The sequence below is a fragment of the Galeopterus variegatus genome, unplaced genomic scaffold (genome assembly GCF_000696425.1).
Source record: "Galeopterus variegatus unplaced genomic scaffold, G_variegatus-3.0.2 Scaffold1013, whole genome shotgun sequence".
In the NCBI taxonomy this organism is placed as follows: domain Eukaryota; kingdom Metazoa; phylum Chordata; class Mammalia; order Dermoptera; family Cynocephalidae; genus Galeopterus; species Galeopterus variegatus.
In genome coordinates, this window is record NW_007727124.1 from 192,230 (window position 1) to 216,286 (window position 24,057).

The 24,057-nt window shown below is 40.8% G+C and overlaps 1 protein-coding gene across 1 annotated transcript in view; it reads left to right on the forward strand.

Annotated features, from left to right (window-relative positions):
• Positions 1-1,342: 1,342 nt before the first annotated feature.
• Positions 1,343-24,057, forward strand: part of PARL (presenilin associated, rhomboid-like) — a 47,696-nt gene continuing 24,981 nt past the window's right edge. Inside the window, exons 1-4 of the mRNA XM_008574208.1 lie at positions 1,343-1,467; positions 12,705-12,900; positions 13,545-13,685; positions 15,766-15,814. Of these exons, the coding sequence (XP_008572430.1) occupies positions 1,343-1,467; positions 12,705-12,900; positions 13,545-13,685; positions 15,766-15,814 (511 nt within the window). The remainder of the gene's footprint in view (positions 1,468-12,704; positions 12,901-13,544; positions 13,686-15,765; positions 15,815-24,057) is intronic.

Sequence of the window (24,057 nt, forward strand, 5' to 3'; positions counted from 1 at the left end):
AAGACTTTTGTTTCTACCCCAGACTTTTGCCAGCACCTAAACTTTTAGCTTGCAAATAGGATAAAATCAAATCCTAGAGTTGACATCTGTGACAAGTCATGCCCTGGGAGACATCACAAATGTTATTTTCTCGGCCTAGAACATTACAGCCCCTCTCTTCGCTTGGTGGCCTTCATCAGTTTCTCCGGGAAACGTTCTCCTCCAGCCTTCCATCTCCCATCCTTCAAATGGGTTATATCCCCTCCTCTGAACTCCCACAGAGCCTTATGCTTCTCTGATCATAGCACTTCTTACAATGTATTGTAACTGCCTTTTTATTTACTTGCTCCTTTCTCCGCCAATACAGTAGGACCTCTGTGAGGTCAGAGATAGTATCTTTCAAATTATATCCCCAGATTTAGCACATCGCCTGGCATACTGTAGGTGCTTAATACGTATTTATGGAACGAGTCAAGTGCTATTGTAGAGGTATACATGAAGCAATATAAGAGTACAAAAGAAGGGCATCTAAACCAGAGTGGAGGTCTGGGAAAGGCCTCCTTGAAGATGTAACATTTGAGGTTGATCTGAAGGACAAGTTGGTTAGGCAGGTTGAGAAGGGAAAGGTGTTTCAAGGCAGTGAACTGGTGGTGTGAATGCACAGAAGTGGGAAATGGGATGGTGCCTGCCAGTTGATTCAGTATGGCTCCAGCTAGGGTCGGAGGGATGGAGTGGCAGGGAATAAAGCCGACCGGCAGGTAGGCAAGGGCGGAATCACGAAGCAGTTTGAATTTTATCTAGAAATCCAGATTTTCATTGTAGGCTTGGACTTTTTGTTAAAGGTCTGAGACACATACTCTCACGTGTGCCATAACGAGACAACATGAAACGGTGACATGCAGAAGAAGAGTAATTTAAGGAAACTGGGCTTGCAATGCTGGTTCCTGCAGGGACCAGCTCTGTAACTTTGGGCAAGTGACTTCACCTCTCCGAGCATCTGAGGCGCGGTGAAACAGTGATGAGAATATCTACCTCAAGCGGTGTTCCGTGAGGATTAAATGCGATGACTTAGGTAAAGCGCCTGGAACGTGGCATTACTCAATAAATGTTAGTTTTTCCATTCTCTCTTCCTCTGGGCCTCATCTTCCTCGTCTGCAAATGGGATGGTGGCCGGGCCGCACTCTCAGGCCGCTCCTGGGTCCAGGCATGGTGGCCCCTGTTCTTTCCGCTGGTTCGGTCTCCGCTCGGCCGCGCGGGGGCGCTGTAGGCTGCTGCTCGGCGCTCTATGGCTCTCCTTCGCCCCGGAAGTGATTCGCGGCTGGGGTTAGTAAGGTCGGGCCATGGTGGGGCCGAGGTTGGAAAGATGGCGTGGAGAGGCTGGGCGTGGAGAGGCTGGGGCTGTGGCCAGTCGTGGGTTCCGCCGGTGGGCGGCCGCAGCTGCGAGGAGCTCACTGCGTCCCTGGCCCCGCCGCGGCTGCTCGGACGCAGGTAATGGCCACCGCTCCGGGCTTCTTGCCTCTGGCGCCTGAGTTCCGGCCGCTCATCCTCAGGGGCGGAGGCCGTCCGGGCCTCTCTTGCTGTCCCCAGCTCACCTCTTCTTGCCTACCCATCCTCCTTACCTGCTCTTTCCTCCCCTCCGTACAGTCCTTGCTCCGGGTCGGGGCGCACAGTGGCCGGCCCCTGCCCAGCCCTTCGTGAGCCCGCGCTTTGCCCTTTAGCATAGGGAGGGACGTGACGGGAGGGGAAACTAGCCTGTGAGGGCTAATTGTGTGTCACACTTCATAATCCAGAGTGGAAACAATTGAACCCATTTTTTAAGTGAAGCAGTTGCACAGCTGGTAGAAAGGCAGAGCTGAGATTTTATTCTTTGTTGATTCTAAGTATCAAACGTACGTTCCACTACAACCACTTACTTTTTTAAAGCGTTTAGTGGACGAAGGGAGGACAGAGTCAGAGGAGGACATTATTTTGCCTTTTGCTAAGTCGTAGGAGAGGCTTTTCTGTTGAAGAATGGAGACTATAGAATATCTGGTATCCAGATGTCCTGGAGAAAACTTCCCGAACCTTCTGGAGTAGAAGCTGTGTGAAGAGTATGGTCTTTATCAGGATTTGCTGATTTTGCGTTAGAATAATTCAATTCTAAACAGGGAGGAGAGAGAAATTCCTCAGCTGGCCAAGAATCTGATGTATATTTGGCTAACCCTCCCAATGTCTGACTTAGATGGGTGCCTTTAATACCTGATTGATGGTAGCAAGGAATAGGAAGTGTTTTTAACACGTGGATGAGGACCAGCCAGTGGTAAATAATTGAGGCTGCAATACGGTGGGGCCATTGCCTAATCTTAAAGCATGGCCTGGAGTGTTTGTAGAATACAGTATGTTATTTTCCAGGCCCCACCCCAGTCATACCAAATCAGGAGAGGGGTGGGAAGAGTGGAAGAACCTGTATTTCTTTCTTTCTTTCTTTTTTTTTTTTCCTTTTTGTCTTTTTTACTGACCGGTAATGGGATTGCAACCCTCGGTGTCGCGCCCGTACCGGGGACCGGCAACAGGATCGCAACCCTCGGTGTTGCACCCGCACCTCGCTCAGCCAGTGAGCGGGAACTGGTCTCCACATGGGATCCGAACCCTCGGCGGGAGCGCCACCACGCTCCCAAGCGGCGCACTCTCCAGTGCGTCACGGGGCCGGCCCCTTTCTTTTTTTTTTTTAATAAAGATGACTGGTAAGGGGACCTCAACCCTTGACTTAGTGCTGTCAGCACCAGCTCTTCCATGTGAGCCAACCGGCCATCCCTGTATAGGGATCCGAACCCACAGCCTTACTTAGTGTTATCAGCACCACACTCTCTCCCTAAGTACCTGTATTTCTTATAAGCACTCCAAGTGAATTTTATCAGGCATTTGTGAAAAATTTGCATACATTGTATCTTAAGGGTACACTGCAACATGGAGCTTTAGGCACTAATCTTAAAGTCCTGGGAAAATGTAGAATGAGGAGGTCAGGTGGAAGTGGTGATAGATTTCAATGGTCCTGATTTCATTGAAATCCAAATCTCATTTGAAATTGCGTGGTTTGAGGGGAAAGAAAAGATTAATATGTCTGTTAGGAAGCAATAGGTGTGTTAAATGTTTAGGATTTGTGTATACATCACTGTACTGGTTTTAGGAAGGGTATGTAAAAGGTAACTTGATTAATAAGGACCCTCCAGTAAATATTGGATGAGAAAACCATTTGAAACAAATGAGCATGAAACACTTGTGACATTGAAGATTAGCATCTAATTTTTTAAAAGCTTGCCATTTATACAGAAAGTTTCTTTTCTTTTCTTTTTTTTTTTTTAAAGATGACCGATAAGGGGATCTTAACCCTTGGCTTGGTGTTGTCAGCACCACGCTCAACCATTGAGCTAACCGGCCATCCCTATATAGGATCCGAACCCGTGGCCTTGGTGTAATCATCACTGCACTTGTCCGAGTGAGCCATGGGCCAGACCCTATACAGAAAGTTTCAAGATGATGTTTTCGTGGTTGCATAGAAAAAATATACATTACATGAGAGTGTAGGTAAGCCTGAAATAGAACATTTGCATCCTTGCCTTTGTAAATAAGCACTTAAAGTTACTAGGGAGCATGAGCTATTTTGTATAACTTTTATTAGGTCTGTTTTGACTTCCTGTGGTTCTAAAATTAGCATGCCGAGGGCCAGCCCGTGGCTCACTCGGGAGAGTGTGGTGCTGATAACACCAAGGCCCCGGGTTCGGATCCCATATAGGGATGGCCGGTTAGCTCACTGAGCGTGGTGCTGACAACACCAAGTCAAGGGTTAAGATCCCCTCCCCGGTCATCTTTAAAAAAATAAATAAATAAAATAAAATAAAATAAAATTAGCATGCCGAGGGCCAGCCCGTGGCTCACTCGGGAGAGTGTGGTGCTGATAACACCAAGGCCCCGGGTTCGGATCCCATATAGGGATGGCCGGTTAGCTCACTGAGCGTGGTGCTGACAACACCAAGTCAAGGGTTAAGATCCCCTCACCGGTCATCTTTAAAAAAAAAAATAAATAAAATAAAATAAAATAAAATTAGCATGCCAAAGAATGACCCAATCCATAATTCCGACCAGGAATTTGCATTCTCCAAGCGCTATAGATGGTAATGTAAAGGTCTGCAAAGAGTGTAGGCCCAAGGCAGCCCACCAGCCAAGAATGGTTTCAACATTTTTAAAGGGTTGTAAAACAAATGCAGCAATATGTGACAGGTTTCAGTAGTCCACAAAGACTAAAATATTTATTATCTGGCATTTTACAGAAAGGAGAATCTCATTTAGGTTCTTCAGAAACTTTACTGTTATCAAACTTCTGGAAGTACTTCTGTAAAACACGATTTAGACTTGAAATTAGAAACCTGCATAATTAACAATTGTATGAAACTATCCAAGGGAAGAAAATAGTACAGAACTTAAATTTTTTATATTGAGATGACAATCTTAAGATATCTTTAGATAAGATACTTGTCGAATTAAGTCAAGTATATTAATTTCCACATTTAACTCACCATGTATTAACTCAAGATGGGTTTCAAGAAAATAATTTTGGCAGGCAAGAGTTTACATAGAATCCTCCCCCCACCCCCATATACCTATTTTGTTTTAAGTGGAATGAATCTACTCTGTGTGCTTAGACTCATCTTGTCTGCATTTGAGCATTAGGCTATTTCTGTTCAATTCGTTCGTACAAATCTTTTGTAACATATGAGGGTACTTCAAAAGTTCGTGGAAAAACAGAATTAAAAGATAATATGAATCCTTCCATGAACTTTTTGAAGACCCCCTGTAGACATTATTGCTGACCTGTATGCACATTTAAGTTTCTTTGTCTTTATCCTCACACTGTTAAAAAAAAAAAAAAATTCACTAACCATTAAGCCAACAAATATATGGATATAACTTCTATTTAAAAGTTATAGGATCATATTAAAAAACTGAACTCTAACCATTGTGTGGCTAGTCGTACTTTAAGTATTCATGAAATCTTCCCACTTTGAGCACATTGGGCTGCTTCCACAAATCACTGGTTATTGGCAGAAGGACCTAAGTAACAGAGCTAAAAGACAGGCCTGCCTTCATGAGTTGTTATACCCCTCAAGGAACCCTCTTCCTCCATCCCCATCCATTTTATTGTGTTGCTTCACTTTTTGTTTTCCTAACTTATTTCAGGTAATTTTTTTCCATCTTATATACCCATCTGAATGGGTAGAGCTAAATAACCTAAACCTGTGGATAAGATCTCAAACATTTGCAATTAGAGAAATTTAGCATGCTTTTTTTCTGGTTGGTTTTGCATTTTAAGAAATTTAAAACAAAAGCTCCCTGAAAAGAATGCACCTTGTCATATAAGATGTAATGAATGTACTTACTACATCTAAAAGAATCCTTATATCAACAGAAAACCCAATTCTAACCTAAGCAGTTAGGGCAATTTTATGCGATTGAAAAGTCTAGAGGTAGGGCCGGCCCGGTGGCGCACTGGATAGTGCGCCGCTTGGGAAGCGCGGCGGCGCTCCCGTCCGAGGGTTCGGATCCCACGTGCAGACTGGCTCCCGCTCACTGGCTGAGCGAGGCGTGGGAGCAACGCCGAGGCTTGTGATCCCGTTGCTGGTCCCTGGTCCGGTACGGGGGCAACACTGAGGGTTGCAATCCGTTGCCGGACACGGAAAAAAGACAAAAAAAAACCCTGGATTCGAATTCCAGCTTTGCCATTAATGAGCCATATGGAACTGAATTTTTTCTGTTTTTCTTTTTTTATAGAAACTAGAGGTAGAACTGTCTTCTAGTGAGACAAGATCCAGTACCTCAAATAGTCACCAGAACCCCATTTTTTTCTGATGGAACTTTTGGTTTTTTTTTTAAAAGATGACCGGTAAGGGGAGCTTAACCCTTGACTTGGTGTTGTCAGCACCCCGCTCACCCAGTGAGCTAACCAGCCATCCCTATATGGGATCCGAACCCGTGGCCTTGGTGTTATCAGCACCGCACTCTACCAAGTGAGCCACGGGCCGGCCCCTGATGGAACTTTTGTATTGGAATTCTTTGTTTTGTTTACTTAGTCAGATAGGATTAATCTGTGGATAACAAACCATCCTGACATGTATAAGTATTGTTGGGAGGGTGGGGAATCAGGTTGTAGCTCCTTTCTATTTAAAGTGGTTAATGAACGAGCAATTTGGGCATCATCTTGGATGGGGTTTGGCAGACTTATTTTGTAAAAGCCAGATAGAAAATCTGACCACATATGGTCTCTGGTGCACATTCTTTTTCTTTTAAACAACTCTAAAAATGTAAAAACCATTCTTAGCTGGAGGGTCAACTCTACCCTGCAGGCCATAGTTTATCAACCCCTAATTTAAGAGCTTATTTAGAAATGAATCTCGAACCTACTCCACCTCAGCCGTACTAAATTAGAATCTGATTTTAATGAATCCTCTGGTAATTTCTATATAGACTAAAGTTTTTCCCAAACTTGTTGTAGATCTCAACACTGGCTCCACATGAGAATCACCTGGAGAGCTCTTAAATAATACTGAGGCCTTAGTTTCACTCCTCGAGATTATAGTTGATATGAAGTGGAGCCCTGATACAGTATTTTAAGAGCAGATCAGGCAATTTTAATGTATAGCCAGGATTGAGAATTACTGTAAGCTTTCAGAATCCTAAGTGCCTCTGCCACAACTGGTATGGTAGATTAAAAAATATGGCCACAATATCTTGTATCTCCTGTCATCTGGACTTGGAGTTGATTTCCTTATTCTTTAAAGCTGGGTTGGCCTGTGACTTGCTTTGGCAAGTAGCATGTGGCAGAAGTAATGTTGTACAAGGTCCAGAGGCTGGGTGTCAAAATGCCTTACAGCTTTTGCCTTTGACCTCTTAGACAAGCACTTCCACTGCCATTGTAGAAGCCTCTGCTAGACTGCTGAATAGAGACCATGTGGGGCAAGGTAGCCAACAACCAGCACTAAGGCTCCAGATGTGAGAATGAGGTCATCTTAGATTTCCCAGCTCCAGCCAAGCAGTCACATGACTGACTGCCTGAGTACCCAGGTGAGACCAGCAGAAGAGCTGCCCAGCTGAGGACAGCTAACCTACAGAATCATGAGAAATAATAAATTATGATTTTAAGCCAGTACGTTTTAGGGTGGTTTGTTATGCAATAATAAGTGAGACAATTGGGAAAGCTGCTGCCAAATCAGGATCTGCTGATCAAAGAAAGATCTATACCACCTTCACTATTATTTTCACAAGAAAAAAAAATGCCTCACGTCTTCTTGTTAAGTTCGCTTCCAAATTCAAGTATTATGCCAGTGTATGTGATTAGCACACCTTGATCACATCTGGAACCCTAACTACTAGGAGGCCTGGGAAATAGTTTTTGGCTTTCCAGTCCCTGCAGCATATGAACCTAGCACCCTAGGTAGTAGGTTCAGTGAGCCAAGACGTAGTATCTAATTCTGTCCAATAAATTCTATGTCCAACTGTAATTCCATATGTATATACAACACAAAATATATGTATACCTCATCTGATACATTCTGCACTTAACCCTGGGACCAACTTGTGTAACATATTCTCAGCATTCTAAGCTCTACTTCTGATGAGATTCTCAAGATAAATATTCTAGGCAAAACATCTGGCTCTGCTGCAATTTCAGATTCCCACCTTAACGTGTTTGTGTTCCTTTTCAAACATTCTGTGCTTCAAAAATTTTAAATGAATTGGTGAGATGTAGAAGAAGTAATCTGTTATTAGAACTGAGTGAGTAGTATTAAGCTGTTGGAAATAAAAAGGGTTCTCATTTGTATTTCTTGGTTTAGTAAGAGAAATGCTAGAAATCAACAATACTAGGTTAAAATTCGTGATCTCTATAGTATATACATTTCCATTACTTTATGTCACGCCTTTGTTTTGGCCCAAAGTAACATCACTTGTTTTGATTACTTGCCACTTTATTTACTAGACCTAGCTCCAAGCTACTTTGGTGTATTTAATAAAAATCAAATTCAATTGCAAAGGATTAACATCTGCCACTTTAAAGATTTTATCTGTTAGGAATGCATTTGGCTGTAAGTAAACTGATGGTTATTTATTTTTTTATTTTTATTTTTTTTAAAGATGACCGGTAAGGGGATCTTAACCCTTGACTTGGTGTTGTCAGCACCACGCTCAGCCAGCGAGCCAACCGGCCATCCCTATACGGGATCCGAACCCGGGGCCTTGGTGTTATCAGCACTGCACTCTCCCGAGTGAGCCACGGGCCGGCCCAAACTGATAGTTATTTAAATAAATGGGAAGGAAGTTATTTTGGAGGTAAATAGCCCCAAAATGTTAAAGTTAGTATCTAAATCCTTTTGATCTTTCTCTTGGCATTCAAGATGACTGCCCCATTTCTAAGCATGACATCCTTTTTCAAGGCAGAAAGAAGGGGGTGTGGTTTGTGTGTCATCAGTTATGTGTCCATTTTTATCAGGTAAGCAAAACCTTTCCGTGAGGCTCCTGAAAAATTCTTAAGTGTCATCTGGCCAGGATTCTGTGTGATGTGGCCACCCCTAGCCGTACGGGAGGCTGTAAGAGTTAAGGTAGTTATCTTTTCTAGCTGCTACAGAAAAAGCAGGCAATAGATTTGGGATTAGCTGTTCAATGGTGTTTGCTAGAGGATATTCATAAGACTGTTAACAGTCTCTGAAGGCCATTTAGGGCAGCATCAGCATTGTTTGATAAGTTCATAACTTTCTCAAGTAGGTTTCTTTGAAAGCAATATCACTTATTTGGAAGTGTAAATTCTGGATTAAAATTTCTAGTCAAATTACCTTACCATCACCCCCATCCTCACTATGTGACTTCTGAGAAGTTGAACTGAGGAGTGGACTCAGTGTTGAAGAGAAAGGCCAGTCTAGGCAAGTAGTAATAATAATAGTAGCTCTACCATTTTTCTGAGTTTCATTTGTTACTAGATACCTCCACCTGGATGTCCTACAAGCATCTTTTTAATGCTAAAAATACTTTATTGAAATATAATTTACATATAGAAAAATGTACAAGTATTAAGTGTATAGCCTGCGAATTCTGATAAATGTGGATACCTGTGCAGCCATCACCTAAACCAAGATAAAGAACATTTCCATCATCCCAGAAAATTTCCTTTGTCTCTTTCCAGTCAAGCTCCATCCACTCCAGGCAACCATTATTCTGATTTTTATCACAACAGATCAGTGTGCTGTTCTTTAACTTCATATAAATGGAAATCACACAATCACATATTATGTACTCTTTTGTGCTTTATTTCTTTTGGTCAACAATGTTTTTGAGAGTTATCCATGACATGTGAACAGTATTATTTTCTTAGTTTTCTCCCCCTTTTTTGGGGTGGGGGGGGTGGGGGAGACCAGTGTAGTAAGTACTCCATTGTAGGACTATGTCACTGTTTATTCAGTTCCCTATTGGTGGAAATTTAAGTTCCAGTTTTTAGCTATAAGAATAAAGCTGACAAAGGTCAAGGGTTTGGAACCCCTTACCAGCCAGCTACCAATAAAAAAAAAATGCCATGACTGCAGGAATTTTAAACAGTGTCCCAGATGGAATTGTTCATCTCTCATCTTTTAATTTCCCAGTTTTAGGCATTGATTTTCCTTATCTTAGTGAATAGTACCACATTCCTCTTAGTTATTCTAAATGAACCAATCATCTTTGACCCCTTCTTCTAATAGATAATTGTTGACTTATTAGGGGCTAGGTTTAGTGATAGAGATACAATGAATGCAAAACTGTAATCTTGTGGGGTCATGGGCAATAACTGAGACAAATATTACAAGAATGCTTTAGAACTCTAGAAGTGCAAAGGAGAGACCAACCCAGCCTGGGTGGGGGGAAAGATAGGGAAGACTTCCTGGAGGAGGAGACATATGAACTGAATTCTGAAGGGCACAAAAAAATTAACAAAGGGAAGTATGTAACAATAAGAATAAAGTAGTAACATTGTCATAGGTGAGAAAGCAAGGCAGATCATGGAAACTTTAAGGAAGTCAGTATAACAGGTGTAGAGATGATTTGGGGTGGCAGAGAGAAGTGGCAAGAGAGAGGAAGGGATAGATTTAAGGTATGTGTGCTGCGTTTGATGGAGTGATGAAAAATTATTGAAGTTTAAAGCAGAGTAACATTTGTGAAGGATGAACTTGGAGTGGGGCAGTATTGTAAGCAAGGAGATCTGCTGGGAAATGGCAGAGTATTCCAGGCCAGAAGGGATGAACTAAGGGGTTGTATTGCAATGAGGGAGACATTTTTGGCCCTCTAAAAGGGCATTTGAGGAACTATTGAATGAGGAAAAGTAATGTGAGGAAAGAAGATGCAACGTGTTAGCATTTGAAGTTTAGTAAGCTATTGCCGTAATTGAGGTATGGGGTCAGGGTTTAGACTAGGAATGAAGAAAAATTTTGACAGAGTTGGTTTTTTCTAGGCTGGTAAGAAAAAGAGAAAGAACACTGAAATGACTTAGATTTTTAACCTCAGTGACTGAGAGAACTGTGGTCCCACTGAAAGAACAAGGACATCAAAATGGAGCTGTTTGTAGAGGAGAATGAGTTAGTTCCCTTTTGAAAATTTGTTTTTATTTTATTTATTTATTTAAAAAGATGACCGGTAAGGGGATCTTAACCCTTGACTTGGTGTTGTTGGCACCACGCTCTCCAAGTGAGCCAACTGGCCATCCCTATGTAGGGATCCGAACCCATGGCCTTGGTGTTATCAGGACTGCACTCTCCCAAGTGAGCCACGGGCTGGCCCGAAAATTTGGTTTTAAAGTAATGGGGAGCACATCCAAGTAGAAATATTCAATATATAGTTGAAAATACAGGACTAGAAAATTGAGATTAGGACTAAAAAAATGTAGTCGAATCATTTACCTGCTTAAAAGTCATTCAAGCCACAAAAATGAATTAATATATTTTTTAGAATTGTATTTGTTTATCACTTGTACATTTTTGTGGGGTACAGTTTGTTGTTTCAATACACGCATGTGCTGCACGATGTTTCACTTATGGTAGGTAGCATAGTTTTTTACCTGTTAGTCTTTTGGCCTGTTTTTTTGTTTTTGTTTTTTTGTGGCTGGCCAGTAACAGGGATTGAATCTTGGACCTTGGTGTTATCAACACCACACTCTAACCAACTAAACTAACCAACCAGCCTGAATTTATTCTTTTATTCAACCAAATGTGAGCATTTTATTTCAGGGACTGGGTTACAGAGATGAAAATACATGTTTGATCTCTTCTTTCAAGGAGTTTTGAGTCTAGTAGGATGGTATGTTCAGGGTACAGCAAGGACAAACAGGAAGGGGACACTCCTTTGTCGATCTGGAGAAGTTATGGTTTTACTAAAGGAAAAGAAAAATGTTTGAAGAATTTATATGGGTTGAGTTTGAATGAAGTAAAAGAGCTATTGGAGCCTTTGAGCATATCTATCATTAAGGGATAGAAGAAAAGGGGAAGCTATCAGGAAAGTTAAAGATGAATTTGAACTTTAGGGAGTTCAGTCTTACAGAAGCTAGGACTGGAAGACATGATAGATAGTGCCAGATTTTTTTTTTTTTAAGATGACCGGTAAGGGGATCTTAACCCTTGACTTGGTGTTGTCAGTACCACGTTCTCCCAAGTGACTAACTGGCCATTCCTATATAGGGATCCGAACCCGTGGCCTTGGTGTTATCAGCCCCATACTCTCCCAAGTGAGCAACGGGCTGGCCCTAGTGTCAGATGTTTTGAGGAAGTCAAGCTGTAAATACCCAAACAACAAAACCTCTTACAATATATTTGGTGGGTGTCCCCTAAACAGTTAAACGGAAGGAGAGATCAATTTTTAATGGTCAGTACTTATCAAAGGAAATGGTTATTTGAATTTGGAATGGCTTCAAGGATAATACATTTAAATGTTTGTTTTGGGGCCGGCCCATGGCTCACTCGGGAGAGTGCGGTGCTGATAACACCAAGGCCCCGGGTTTGGATCCCACATAGGGAGGGCCGGTGCGCTCCCTGGCTGAGCGTGGTGCTGACAACACCAAGTCAAGGGTTAAGATCCCCTTGCCGGTCATCTTTTAAAAAAAAAAAAAAATGTTTGTTTTGGAAATTGACCAAACTTCAAATAAAATAACAAAGCTATTCTGTGCTGATTGAAACAGACAACTTAGAGTTCTCTAGCTATTTATTTATTTATTTAAAAAGATGACTGGTAAGGGGAATCTTAACCCTTGACTTGATGTTGTCAGTGCCATGCTCTCCCAAGTGAGCCAATCGGCCATCCCTATATAGCGATCTGAACCCGTGGCCTTGGTGTTATTAGCACGACACTCTCCAAAGTGAGCCATGGGCCAGCCGAGTTCTCTAGCTTTTTCCAGGGCTGGGGATTCTTTCTTTGTGGAGGGTGGATAGAAATTATTTTGTTGATTCATACAAACTAATAGCCCAAACAAGTACCCTTTGAAGTTGCTGTAGTTTGTGTCTCACCTTTCCCAGAAAGTTTAAATGTTGTGACTCTGAATTCTACCTGGGAGTAGTTCTAGCTCTTTTTGGACTGTAAAGTGAGAATAAACTTAGATGGTGATGATGCAGGCCAAGCGGAGGCTCACAGAGGCTGATATTTGCATTGCAAGATACCATTCTATTTCTAATCCGTGATTTTCCCTGTAGGTTTAACTTCTTTATTCAGCAAAAATGTGGATTCAGAAAAGCACCCAGGAAGGCTGAACCTCGAAGATCAGACACGGGGACAAGTGGTGAAGCATATAAGAGAAGTGCATTGATTCCTCCTGTCGAGGAAACAGTCTTCCATCCTTCTCCTTATCCTATAAGGACTCTTATAAAGCCTTTGTTTTTTACTGTTGGGGTAAGAGCTCACATCACTAGGTGTTAACCTACCTTGCTACAAGTGCATTTTTAAATGCACCCTTAAAGTAAGGACAGGTAGATGGGAATCAAGAGGCTCTGAGTAGTTGGGCTCATGAATTCTGATTACAGAATAGGAATTTAATAATTGCTTTTAGAATTTGGCTGAGTTATGTAAACCCTGGAGAAGAAACTTATGGACCTCATATTTAGTACAGTGTTTCTTTCTCTTTTTTTTTTTGTCCTTTTTGAGACCGGCCGCACTGCGCTCAGCCAGTAAGCGCTGTGAGTGCACTGGTCATCCCTATATAGGATCCTAACCCGCGGTGGGAGTGCTGCTGCGCTCCCAGCGCTGCACTCTCCCGAGTGCGCCACAGGCTCGGCCCTTTAGTACAGTATTTCAAGTAATACTGAGTTGGTATTTTGAATTTTATTTAAGATTTATAGCTGGAAACAGACTCCAGGGTACTGTGAAGCAAATAAAATGGGAAACAATAAAATGTATTTTTCACCTAATAAGTTCCACTGTACCAGATGTTTCTTCTGTTGTTTTGTAAATGGCAGTGAAAATGAAATATCCTTGGAAATATATATAACTCTTCTTCCCTTTTAAATTTATTTTGTAATATATCTAATTTTATATAGTTTACAGGCTGTGCATTTGGGTCAGCTGCTATTTGGCAGTATGAATCACTGAAATCCAGGGTCCAGAGTTACTTTGATGGTATAAAAGCTGATTGGTTGGATAGCATAAGACCACAAAAAGAAGGAGACTTCAGAAAGGAGGTAACAATAAACATTTATTTCTTCTAGTTAATCACAATTTTTGAAGTCTAGTTATTTATGAAGTGTTTTTAGTTAGTTGTCACATGATCTAATGTTACATCTAATGTTCACATCTAATAGATGTCAACTCAGTGCACTTAATATTCTTTTGAATCCTTTCATCACGGTAAGTATTTATTAGTGTTTTATATGTCTAGCAGTGTCATAATTGACAAATGTTCCAAGAATTTTGTCCATCTACATGCATCAAAAAGCACCTCAGATAGTTCTTAAAAATTAATGTTTTGTGCCCCATCCTGGCCCTACTGAAGTTTGAGAGCTACTGTTTTGCTTGCATCACCATGTTGGAATAGAGTACATATCAGAATCACGGGAGTTTTTCAAAAGGGTTGGTTGGCTCAATTGGTTACAGTGGGGTGTTATAACACCGAGTTCAAGGGTTTGGATCCCTCTATTGGCTAGCTGCCAAAAAACCAAACCAAACAACAAAAATATGTGCCTTAGGGGTAAAGCTACCAAGTAGATTATAAAAAGCTCAGTGACATGAGGTTTACATACCTCTGGTAAATACCCGCTGTCAAATGTTTCTAACTGCTGAGGGGATGGGATGCAAGAAAAAGGTACAAATATAGAGCTTTTAGATCTTTTCTTTTACTTTATATGTAAGTTGATGGCTCTCTTTCCTTTTAACTGATTTTTTAAAAAAAATATTTCCTTTTAAATAAAACATATAAATATTTTAATTATTTTACTTGCCAATACTTAGTAAGCACTGAGGCCGTAGGTTAATATGTGATTCCAAGTCCATTTGGTTTCAAGCACAATTGTTTTTTGTGACACATTTCCCTTCCAATTTGGACAGAGGGTTGATGTCCTCTTATCCTCTTCCTGGGAACAGTGATCATGGCCAGGGAGAACCTGAGAAGGAAGCCTTGGGTTTTCTTTTTACTAATAAGTTCCTCACCCAGCTATCCCACTGCTGGGAATATATCCAAAGGAATGGAAATCATCAAGTTGAAGGTATACCTGTACCCCAATGTTCATTGCAGCACTCTTTACAATAGCCAAGAGTTGGAATCAGCCCAAATGTCCATCATCGGATGAGTGGATACGGAAAATGTGGTATATCTACACAATGGAATACTACTCAGCTATAAAAACGAATGAAATACTGCCATTTGCAACAACATGGATGGACCTTGAGAGAATAATATTGAGTGAAACGAGTCAGGCAGAGAAAAAGAAATACCACATGTTCTCACTCATTGGTGGGAGCTAAAACATAAACAAATTAATTCACCCACAAACACACACAAAAAAACCGGGGCGGGGGGAAGAAGATATAACAACTATACCTTTTTGAAGTTGTTACAACAAGCAAACGGAAAGGACATTCTTGGGGGGGAGGGGAGAGAGGGAGGAGGGAGGGAGGTGTCGGTGATGGGCCATAATAATCATATACATTGTATATTGACAAAATAAAAATTTAATGAAAAAATAAATAAATAAATACTGCAGAAAACTGAAAAAAAAAAAAAAAAGAATTTTAGGTTCCTTGAATTAGGGAGGATTTATTCCTCCTTGTTTTCTCATAGACACGTTCTCTCTCTCTCTTTTTTTTTTTTTTCCTTTTTTGGCAGCTGGCCAGTACGAGGATTTGAACCCTTGACCTTGGTTTTATAACACCATGCTCTAACCAACTGAGCCAATCGGCCAGTGGTCCCATAGACACATTCAAGAAGAATGAGCCCTATCTGTTTTAGAGAGGCTTTAAAACAGAAGAATAATGGATGATATTTATAGTGAAATTAATAACTTGCAGTAGATTTTTATTTGGTACAATATATTTGAAAGATAGTAAACTGACCTATTCCATAATCCTAAGTCCCTTAGAAAGCTACAGTTTTCTAGCACATCTCTGCATTATGAAGTTTTGACCCTGAAATGTATCCAAATAGTTCTTTAGAATACTGAAAAATGACATAAGCCATGCACGTACAGGCATTTTCTTTCTGGATTTTCATTTTCCTAGCCTGAAATTATTTCACATATGGTGATACCAATTTTCCTTCTGTTTTAGATTAACAAGTGGTGGAATAACCTAAGTGATGGCCAGCGGACTGTGACAGGTTTGTGTTAGCTTACAAGTTTTAGCCATTCAAGGGAAGAGAAATCAAACCAAAAGGTACAGTATGTCACAGGCAATGGCTTTTGTAACACGCTCACCAATGGTTTAGAAGAAAGAAAGAGTTTCTGTTATCTGTAGGCTAATGTAATAGTATAAAAAGTAGTGTGGCATAAAGATTTACATGATGCCCTGGGTCAGTTATCTTCTAATTTTGATCTAGTATGATACCAGTCAAATGATCAGTTTGTTGTAGAATCCCAGCTTGTGAAATAGCTTACAAGTAATTATTCCTCTCTTAATCAATGTCTCCTTTAGTTTCTTTAAGTGCCTTTTATATACAGGGTGATTTATACACATCCTTTCCCTACCTCACAGGGTTGCTTATGGAGTAGTTGTCTCCCTTTTTACAGATATGGAAACTGACTTTCAGAGAAGGAACTTTTCGGAGGTCAAACTGCTAGTAAGTAGTAGAGCTGAGTTTCAAAACCCAAGTCTTTCTCATTCGAAAGCCAATTTTCTCTCTACTCCACCATGCTATTTATAAAACCCTCTTTAAATGTAAGCATTCCATGAATGTCACCATGATAATTTTATTTTTATTCTTTGTAAATTTTTATGGAAAGACATCTAGCTTTTCAGGGTAACACTTGTGTAACTCATTCTGTACCTACCTAGATGGAGAAAGGGTGTTTATCTTCATTCGGACTGCTTCCTTTACCTGGAAGGGTTAATTTTTCTGATCTTATTGGAACTTGATCTGGCCTTCAAGCTGATAGTTCAGATATTGCTTCCTTCAGAAGTACTTTCTTTTTTCTGAACTCATTGCAGTTTTTATCATTTATATCGCAACCTGCCTATTATAATTGTAAGATAGCATTCTTGTGGGCAATGTAAACATCTTGAGGACAATGATGAGATTTTTCATTTTGTTATAGTGTCTAGCACATATCTTGCACACAATAAAGGCACTTAGTTAAAATCTGTTGAATGAATGAATATTGAATGGGATCTTGAACCAAGGGATTGAGATTTTTCAAAGTATGTTGCTATACCGAGACTGTAGAATTGATTAGTCAGTGAGGTCTTAATAAACATGGTTACTTCAAAGATATATCTATAGTAGCACATCTGGTGCAACTAAGGTTAATAATGTGTTTTTTTTACTTGCTTGTTTTCCGAAAGTAAACAAAATTAACAGCAGTTCCTTAGGGTAGCAAAGTTTTTATTTCCTTCAGTATTTTCAAAGCATTTCACAATTAGTTGGTACCTCATTCTCGCTGTGTGACAGAGACACAAAGATTACTCAAAGCTTGGGCCGGCCCGGTGGCTCACTCGGGAGAGTGCGGTGCTGATAACACCAAGGCCCCGGGTTCGGATCCCATGTAGGGATGGCCGGTTCGCTCACTGGCTGGGTGTGGTGCTGACAACCCCAAGTCAAGGGTTAAGATCCCCTTACCGGTCATCTTTAAAAAAAAAAAAAAAAAGATTACTCAAAGCCTAAACATTAAGAGCAATGAGAAGCCGAGGGGGCTGCACTGAGAAAACTCCCTAAAGAAAGGAGTCACCAAATGCAGCCCTGAGTTGGTATTTGCCTCAGCTTTTATTGTAAAGACAAGGAAATACAAGAGAAGAAACAACTTAATCATTTTTCAAAGGAATGAAAAAAATTGTCTATGGTGCATTCTCTGGAAAGCATCTTGAGAAACAAAGGAAAGGGAGTGAAGCTGGATAAGAAATGACCTTAATATCCTTATCTAATCTAGCAGAACATCCTTGAAGATCTTTGTTGTGCTAAGAGCTTTTTTTTCCCTTTGAACAATCCCTGTTCTGCCTCAAATCTCATATCTACTTTTTTTTTGTGTGTGTGTGTGTGTGACCGGTAAGGGGATTGTAACCCTTGGCTTGGTGTCGCCCGCACTGCACTCAGCCAGTGAGCACATTGGCCATCACTATATGGGATCCGAACCCACAGCCTTGGCGCTCCCAGCGCTGCACTCTCCCGAGTGAGCCACGGGGTTGGCCCTCCTATCTACTCTTAAGGGCTTTTGCCCTGTGTAAGTTCCCTGGTCCTTCTCAATCTTAACATTCCTATACTCCTCCACAGTATTCTTTGAAGATGGTAAAGATTTTGTGCCACTTAACATATGAAGAAACCTGGGATCAGAATTTAAAATCTTTTGGGCCGGCCTGGTGGCGCACTGGAGAGTGCGCCGCTTGGGAGCGCGGCGGCGCTCCCACTGAGGGTTCGGATCCCATGTGGAGACTGGTTCCCGCTCACTGGCTGAGCGCAGTGCGGGCGTGATACCGAGGGTTGCGATCCTGTTGCCAGTCCCTGGTACGGGCGCGACACCGAGGGTTGTGATCCCATTACCAGTCAGTAAAAAAGACAAAAAGGAAAAAAAAAAGAATTTAAAATCTTTTCTCAGAATTCTTTTATTGGCATTCTTTCCCCTAGCCTTTTTCTTTTTTTGATCAAATCCATCATTTGGCATGAAAGGCATAATAGTAAAGAGACACGTTGTGATCTACGTAGTGAGTGTAAAGTGCTTTGAACAACATAAGTGTGAATGGTCATGCTAAAGATCTTAAACCTTTATTGTCAAGTTACGCAATCCAAGTGACTTTTAAAAGCTGAGGCAATGCTTTTTGAGCTGCTCGGTATCACATCCTACTTCTCTTGTAGGAAATAATTATTCTAATAGCAGTGATTCTGGCTTTACAAAACCTGACAGTGATGTTAATAATGAATTTAACTATGTCCTGAGATTCTCAGGGATAAACTGGTGCTTTAGTTATGTCTTGTCTCCTTTCAAAGTTGCCAGTTAGTCCAGCTTGCCTTGCTTAGCTCTCCTGATTGCTTCTATTAGACTCATCCTAAGTGAGATTGGCTCAGCTCCTGGGGTTTTTTGTGTTTTTGTTTTGTTTTTTGGCAGCTGGCTGCACCAGGATCTGAACCCTTGACTGTGGTGTTGTAACACTGCACTCTAACCAGCTGAGCTAACTGGCTGGACCTCTTGGTTTTAATTGAGGTTAGATTTATGGGATGACAGATTCACTCTGTCCAACTTTCTTTCCTTGGATTATATATATGTTCTGAGTGATTTTTTTTCCTTTTGTATTTCAAAAGAACTTGACAAGTTATGGCTTAAGGAGTTTCAAAGCTCTATGAGAGTAGTGTGCTGCTTTGCTTTGTAGTATTCATACTTAAGCAACGACAGCATGAAAACTCTAGTAGGTTAAAGATTTCTCACTGTTACACCAGACACTTCACATAGGGATTCCTTACTATCTGAACCTATTGGGCTCCGGAATTTGGATTGCAAGATTTTAGATATAGCAAGTTCAGACTGCAGAGTGTTGTATCCAAATGTGTTTGGTTCCTGAGTTTCAAATAGTGAAGGGTATCTCAAATTTATACATATCTCTTTGGTTCCTAGCTTTAGATAGGAACAGTTCTATGTAAGGGATATGTGTAATTTATTTTATCGTTAAGGTAGAGTGCAGTGGTGAGGTGAAAACACCTCCCTTCCTTATAGCTAATGCCAGGTTTGGAGTCCCTAGTTTTTGATTATTCTACTATCTCAACCTGTCCCTGGGAATTTAAGATATGTTAGTAAACTGGTTCTAATCCTTTTTTGTTCGGTTTTGGGATTTTTTTTTTTTTTTTTTTTTTTTTGTCTTTATCTTAATCATTACACAGAAATATCTCCCCAAACTTTAGATTCCTCTGAAAAAAAAAGGTTTTATAAGCACACTTGGTATTTGTGGGATAAGGGGGGAGCATAAAGTAGCACTTTTCAAAGTTAGACATCCCTGGTGCTTTTTATATTTCATCTGGTTTCCTGTTCTATTTCTTTCTTTTTTTTTTTTTTAAAGATGACTGGTAAGGGGATCTTAACCCTTGACTTGGTGTTGTCAGCACCACGCTCTCCCAAGTGAGCCACGGGCTGGTCCTATTTCCCTGATCTGTAAGGCTTTTTAGCCTGTTCTGGAGGTCCCCAGGGAGAGTATTTTCTCCTACCTTTCTAGTTTTCAGGAGAGTCTTTGAGGCACTTGTCAGGTTTTCCTGTTAGTTCAGCAGAATTTTGACTTTACTATATTGGGACTTAGGGAAAGCTGAGAGAAAAGAATCAGCCAAATTACTGTTTCTGATCAAGGAGGGGACAGGGAGAAGGAGAATAGAGAGATCTCAAGAAAACTGTGCCCCAGTTTTTCTACCAGTCCATAGTTTTTGTCAGCTCCAAAGTTTAGGCACCACTGTGCTCCACTCCAGGCCCTTGGCCCTTCTCCCTTGAACCCTCTGCCACAGCGTTTAAAGTTTTTTTTTTTTTTTTACTATTCTCTTTCCACCAGGCTTATTTTTTAGTTGCAGTTTTCTCTCTCCTTATACCTTTCTAAGGTTTTTGAGCTGTCCTCCCAGACTAAAGTCTCCTTCCCTAATCCTGAAGTTGCTGGTAAGACAATGTTTCCCTCGGTCTTCTAACTCATCTTGACCTTTTAATCAGTCACTGCTTTTCTGTGACTGCCAGAGGCACCCCAGCCTTTGGACAAGTTATTTCTGGGGAAAGAATGGCAAAAATAATGCTTGAGTGTCACCTAGGCTTCAAGTACTATGCTAAGTGCTTTACATGCATGTATGTCATTGTTATTAATCATTGTAAGAGCCCCGTTGGTGGTAACATCATTTTTCAGATGGTGTAACTGAGGCTCAAAGAGGTTAAATATTTGTCTGAGATCACACAGCTAGAAAGGGACAGAGATGGGAATCAAATCCATTTGTAGTTCAAATAATATGCTTTTTATTATGTCCTTTAACTTCATACCTTAGCAAGTCACCACTAATTATCTTTCTGATGAACTACACTGCCTTTCCCCATCCCAGGTATTTGGGTGCTGATTCAAAGTCCAAATTGCAGCAAATTGTTGCAGGGCAGTAGGCTGGCACCCAGGGAAGAAAGGGAGCCCTTTTTGACTACCTGTGTTAGGTTTTGTCATTGTAACATGAACAAATGTGCGTGGTAGTAGATTAAAGTAGCGGTGAACAGTACATAAAATGAAAGTTTTTTTCTCATCCTGAACTTGTAGTTCTGCAGTTTCCTTCCCCATAATAACTATTGCATCTTTAGTTGCTTGTGAATTCTTCCAAAGCATCTATTTATATATAGGCATTTGTATCTATCTGTCTGCGGTTTAAAATAGAAATGGTAGCATGTATACATATTCTTCACCTTGATTTTTTTCACTTAATAAAGAGCATTTCATATCAATACAATAGATCTATTGCATTATTTTTTATATTTTATTGGAGAATAATATACATAGAGGAATGTGCACATGTTAAAGGTACAACTCAACTAATTTTCACGAACTGAGTATATTCATGTAACCAGCACCCAAATGAAGAAGTGGAAATTACAGAACCCCAGGTTTATTCTTTTTAATGGCATTTTGGTATTCCATGTGAATGAATGTTATTTAAGAAGTCTTCTATTAATGGGTTTTCAGTCTTCTATAAATAGTACTTCAGTGAATATCCTTGGAGAGATCTTTGTACCCTTGTGCAAGTATATTTTTAGGATAAGTTTCTGCAAATAGAATTGCTGGATCAAAAAGTATGTACATCTAAAATTTTGTGTATTGTCAAGTTGTTTTATTTATTTATTTATTTATTTTTAAAAGATGACCGGTAAGGGGATCTCAACCCTTGACTTGGTGTTGTCAGCACCACGCTCAGCCAGTGAGCAAACCGGCCATCCCTATATGGGATCTGAACCCGTGGCCTTGGTGTTATCAGCACCGTACTCTACCGAGTGAGCCACGGGCCGGCCCTGTCAAGTTGTTTTAAAAGAAGTTGTATACCAGTTTAAATGTTCTCTGATAATGTATAGAATATACATAGGTCAGATTGGTTTCTAAAAATTGTTCACAGGGGAGGTTAGATAATCTTTTTTTTTTTCCCTTTTTTTGGTCTTTTTTCGTGTCTAGCAACGGATCGCAACCCTCAGTGTCGCACCCGTACCGGACCGGGACCGGCAACGGGATCGCAACATGCGCCCACACCTCGCTCAGCCAGTGAGCGGGAACCGGTCTGTATGTGGGATCCGAACCCTCGGCGGGAGCGCCACCACGCTCCCAAGCAGCGCACTGTAGCAGTGCGCCACCGGGCTGGCCCGAGGTTAGATAATCTTATCTGCAGGGAGAGTGCAAAGAAGTAATGACCCTTTTTGTGGTTAGCAATTATTGTGAGGGCCTTTGCCTCCCTTAATGTGAATTTGTCTCATTCTTTCTATATACTAATATTAGTTTCAAACTTTCTGTCACCATCCCAGTGGGAGGATGGAAGATGTATAGTCTCTCTGGGTTTCTTCTTGATTCCAGGTAGCTGTGGGCCCAGTCTTTAACTGGTTTGGTAGATGCTGCATAGGAAAAGAAGTTACAACCACTGTGTGAGGTCAAAAAGTTAATCCCTGCACCTGCCTGGTTCTCAGGAAACCTGAGGTAGGGACTGCTTGAGCTCAGTTCTTTGGCTGTTGTGAATATACGTGCTTGTCAGTGTCTGGACTGGCCGTGTCTGGGTCAGTATGGCAGCCCCTTCAGATAGAGGAGCTGCGGAAGGGCAAATTGGCCCATCCCAGAAACAGAGGGGATCCTGTGTTTAGCTACTGGACTCCAAGTGGGATATTGAGTCCTTTTTTAGGAAAAGAGAAAGAGGTTGTATTGCCTTTCTTGAACTAAGGAGGGAAATAGATTGCAGTCATTGAACCGAGCAGTGCTTCTCAAATCAGTGCATTACTATTTTTTTTTTTTTTTTTTTTTTTTTTTTTTTTTTTTTTTTTTCTTTTTCCGTGTCCGGCAACGGATCGCAACCCTCAGTGTTGCCCCCGTACCGGACCGGGGACCGGCAACGGGATTGCAGCCCTCAGCGTTGCTCCTGCACCTCGCTCAGCCAGTGAGCGGGAACCGGTCTGCATGTGGGATCCGAACCCTCGGGCGGGAGCGCCGCCACGCTTCCCAAGCGGCGCACTATCCAGTGCGCCACCGGGCCGGCCCAGTGCATTACTATTTTTAAAAATTTAGATATAATACACATAAGAGTCACCATTTAAAAGTGTACAATTCACTGGTTTTTATTATATTCACAAGGTTGTGCAACTATCATCATCTAATCTCAGAACATTTTCATTATCCGAAAAAGAAACCCCATACCCATTAGCAGTCACTCCCCATTCCGCCTCTCCTTTCAGCCCTAGGTAACCACTAATCTACTTTCTTTGTCTATGGATTTGCCTGTTCTGGACATTTCGTATAAATGGAATTATGTAATGTGTGGCCTTTTGTGTCTGCTTTCACTTAGCATAGTTTTTAAGGTTCATCCATGTTGTAGTATGTATCAGTACTTCATTTCTTTTTATGGTCAAATAATATTTCATTGTATGGATATATCACGTTTTGTTTATCCATTCATCTGTTGATGGACACCTGAGTTTCCATTCTTTGGCTATTATGAATAATGCTGCTATGAACTTTCATGTGCATGATTTTTTATAGACAGTGTTTTCATTTCTTTTGGTGTATACCTAGGAGTGGAATTGTTGGGTCATATGGTAACTATGTTTGACTTTTTTTTCTTAATTGTGGTAAACAACATCCAACATGAAGTACACCTTCTTAACCATTTTTGTACAGTTAAGTATTCAGTATATTCATATTGTTTTAAAACAGGTCTTCAGAATTTTTTCATTTTGCAAATCTGAAACTCTATAACCATTAACAATAACTCCCCTTTTTCTCCTACTCCCAGTCCCTGGTAACCACCATTCTACTTTCTGTTTCTACAAATCTGACAACTTTAGGTACCTCATATAAATGGAACCATAAAATGTTTTTTGGTGACTGACTTATTTCACTTAGCATAATGTCCTCAAGGTTTACCCATGGGGTAGTATGTGACAGGATTTCCTTCCTTTTTAAGGCTGAATAATATTCCTTTATATGTATAAACCACATTTTGTTTATCCATTCATTTGTTAATGAACATTTGGGTTGTTTCCACCTCTTGGCTATTGTGAATAATGCTGCTATGAACATGGGTATGTAGATCTCTGAGACCATGCATTTAATTATTTTTGATACATACCCAGATGTGGGATTGCTGGATCATATTGTAATTGTATTACTAAGTTTTCAAGGAATCTTCATGCTGTTTTTCATTGTGGTTGCACCATTTTACAATACCATCAGCAT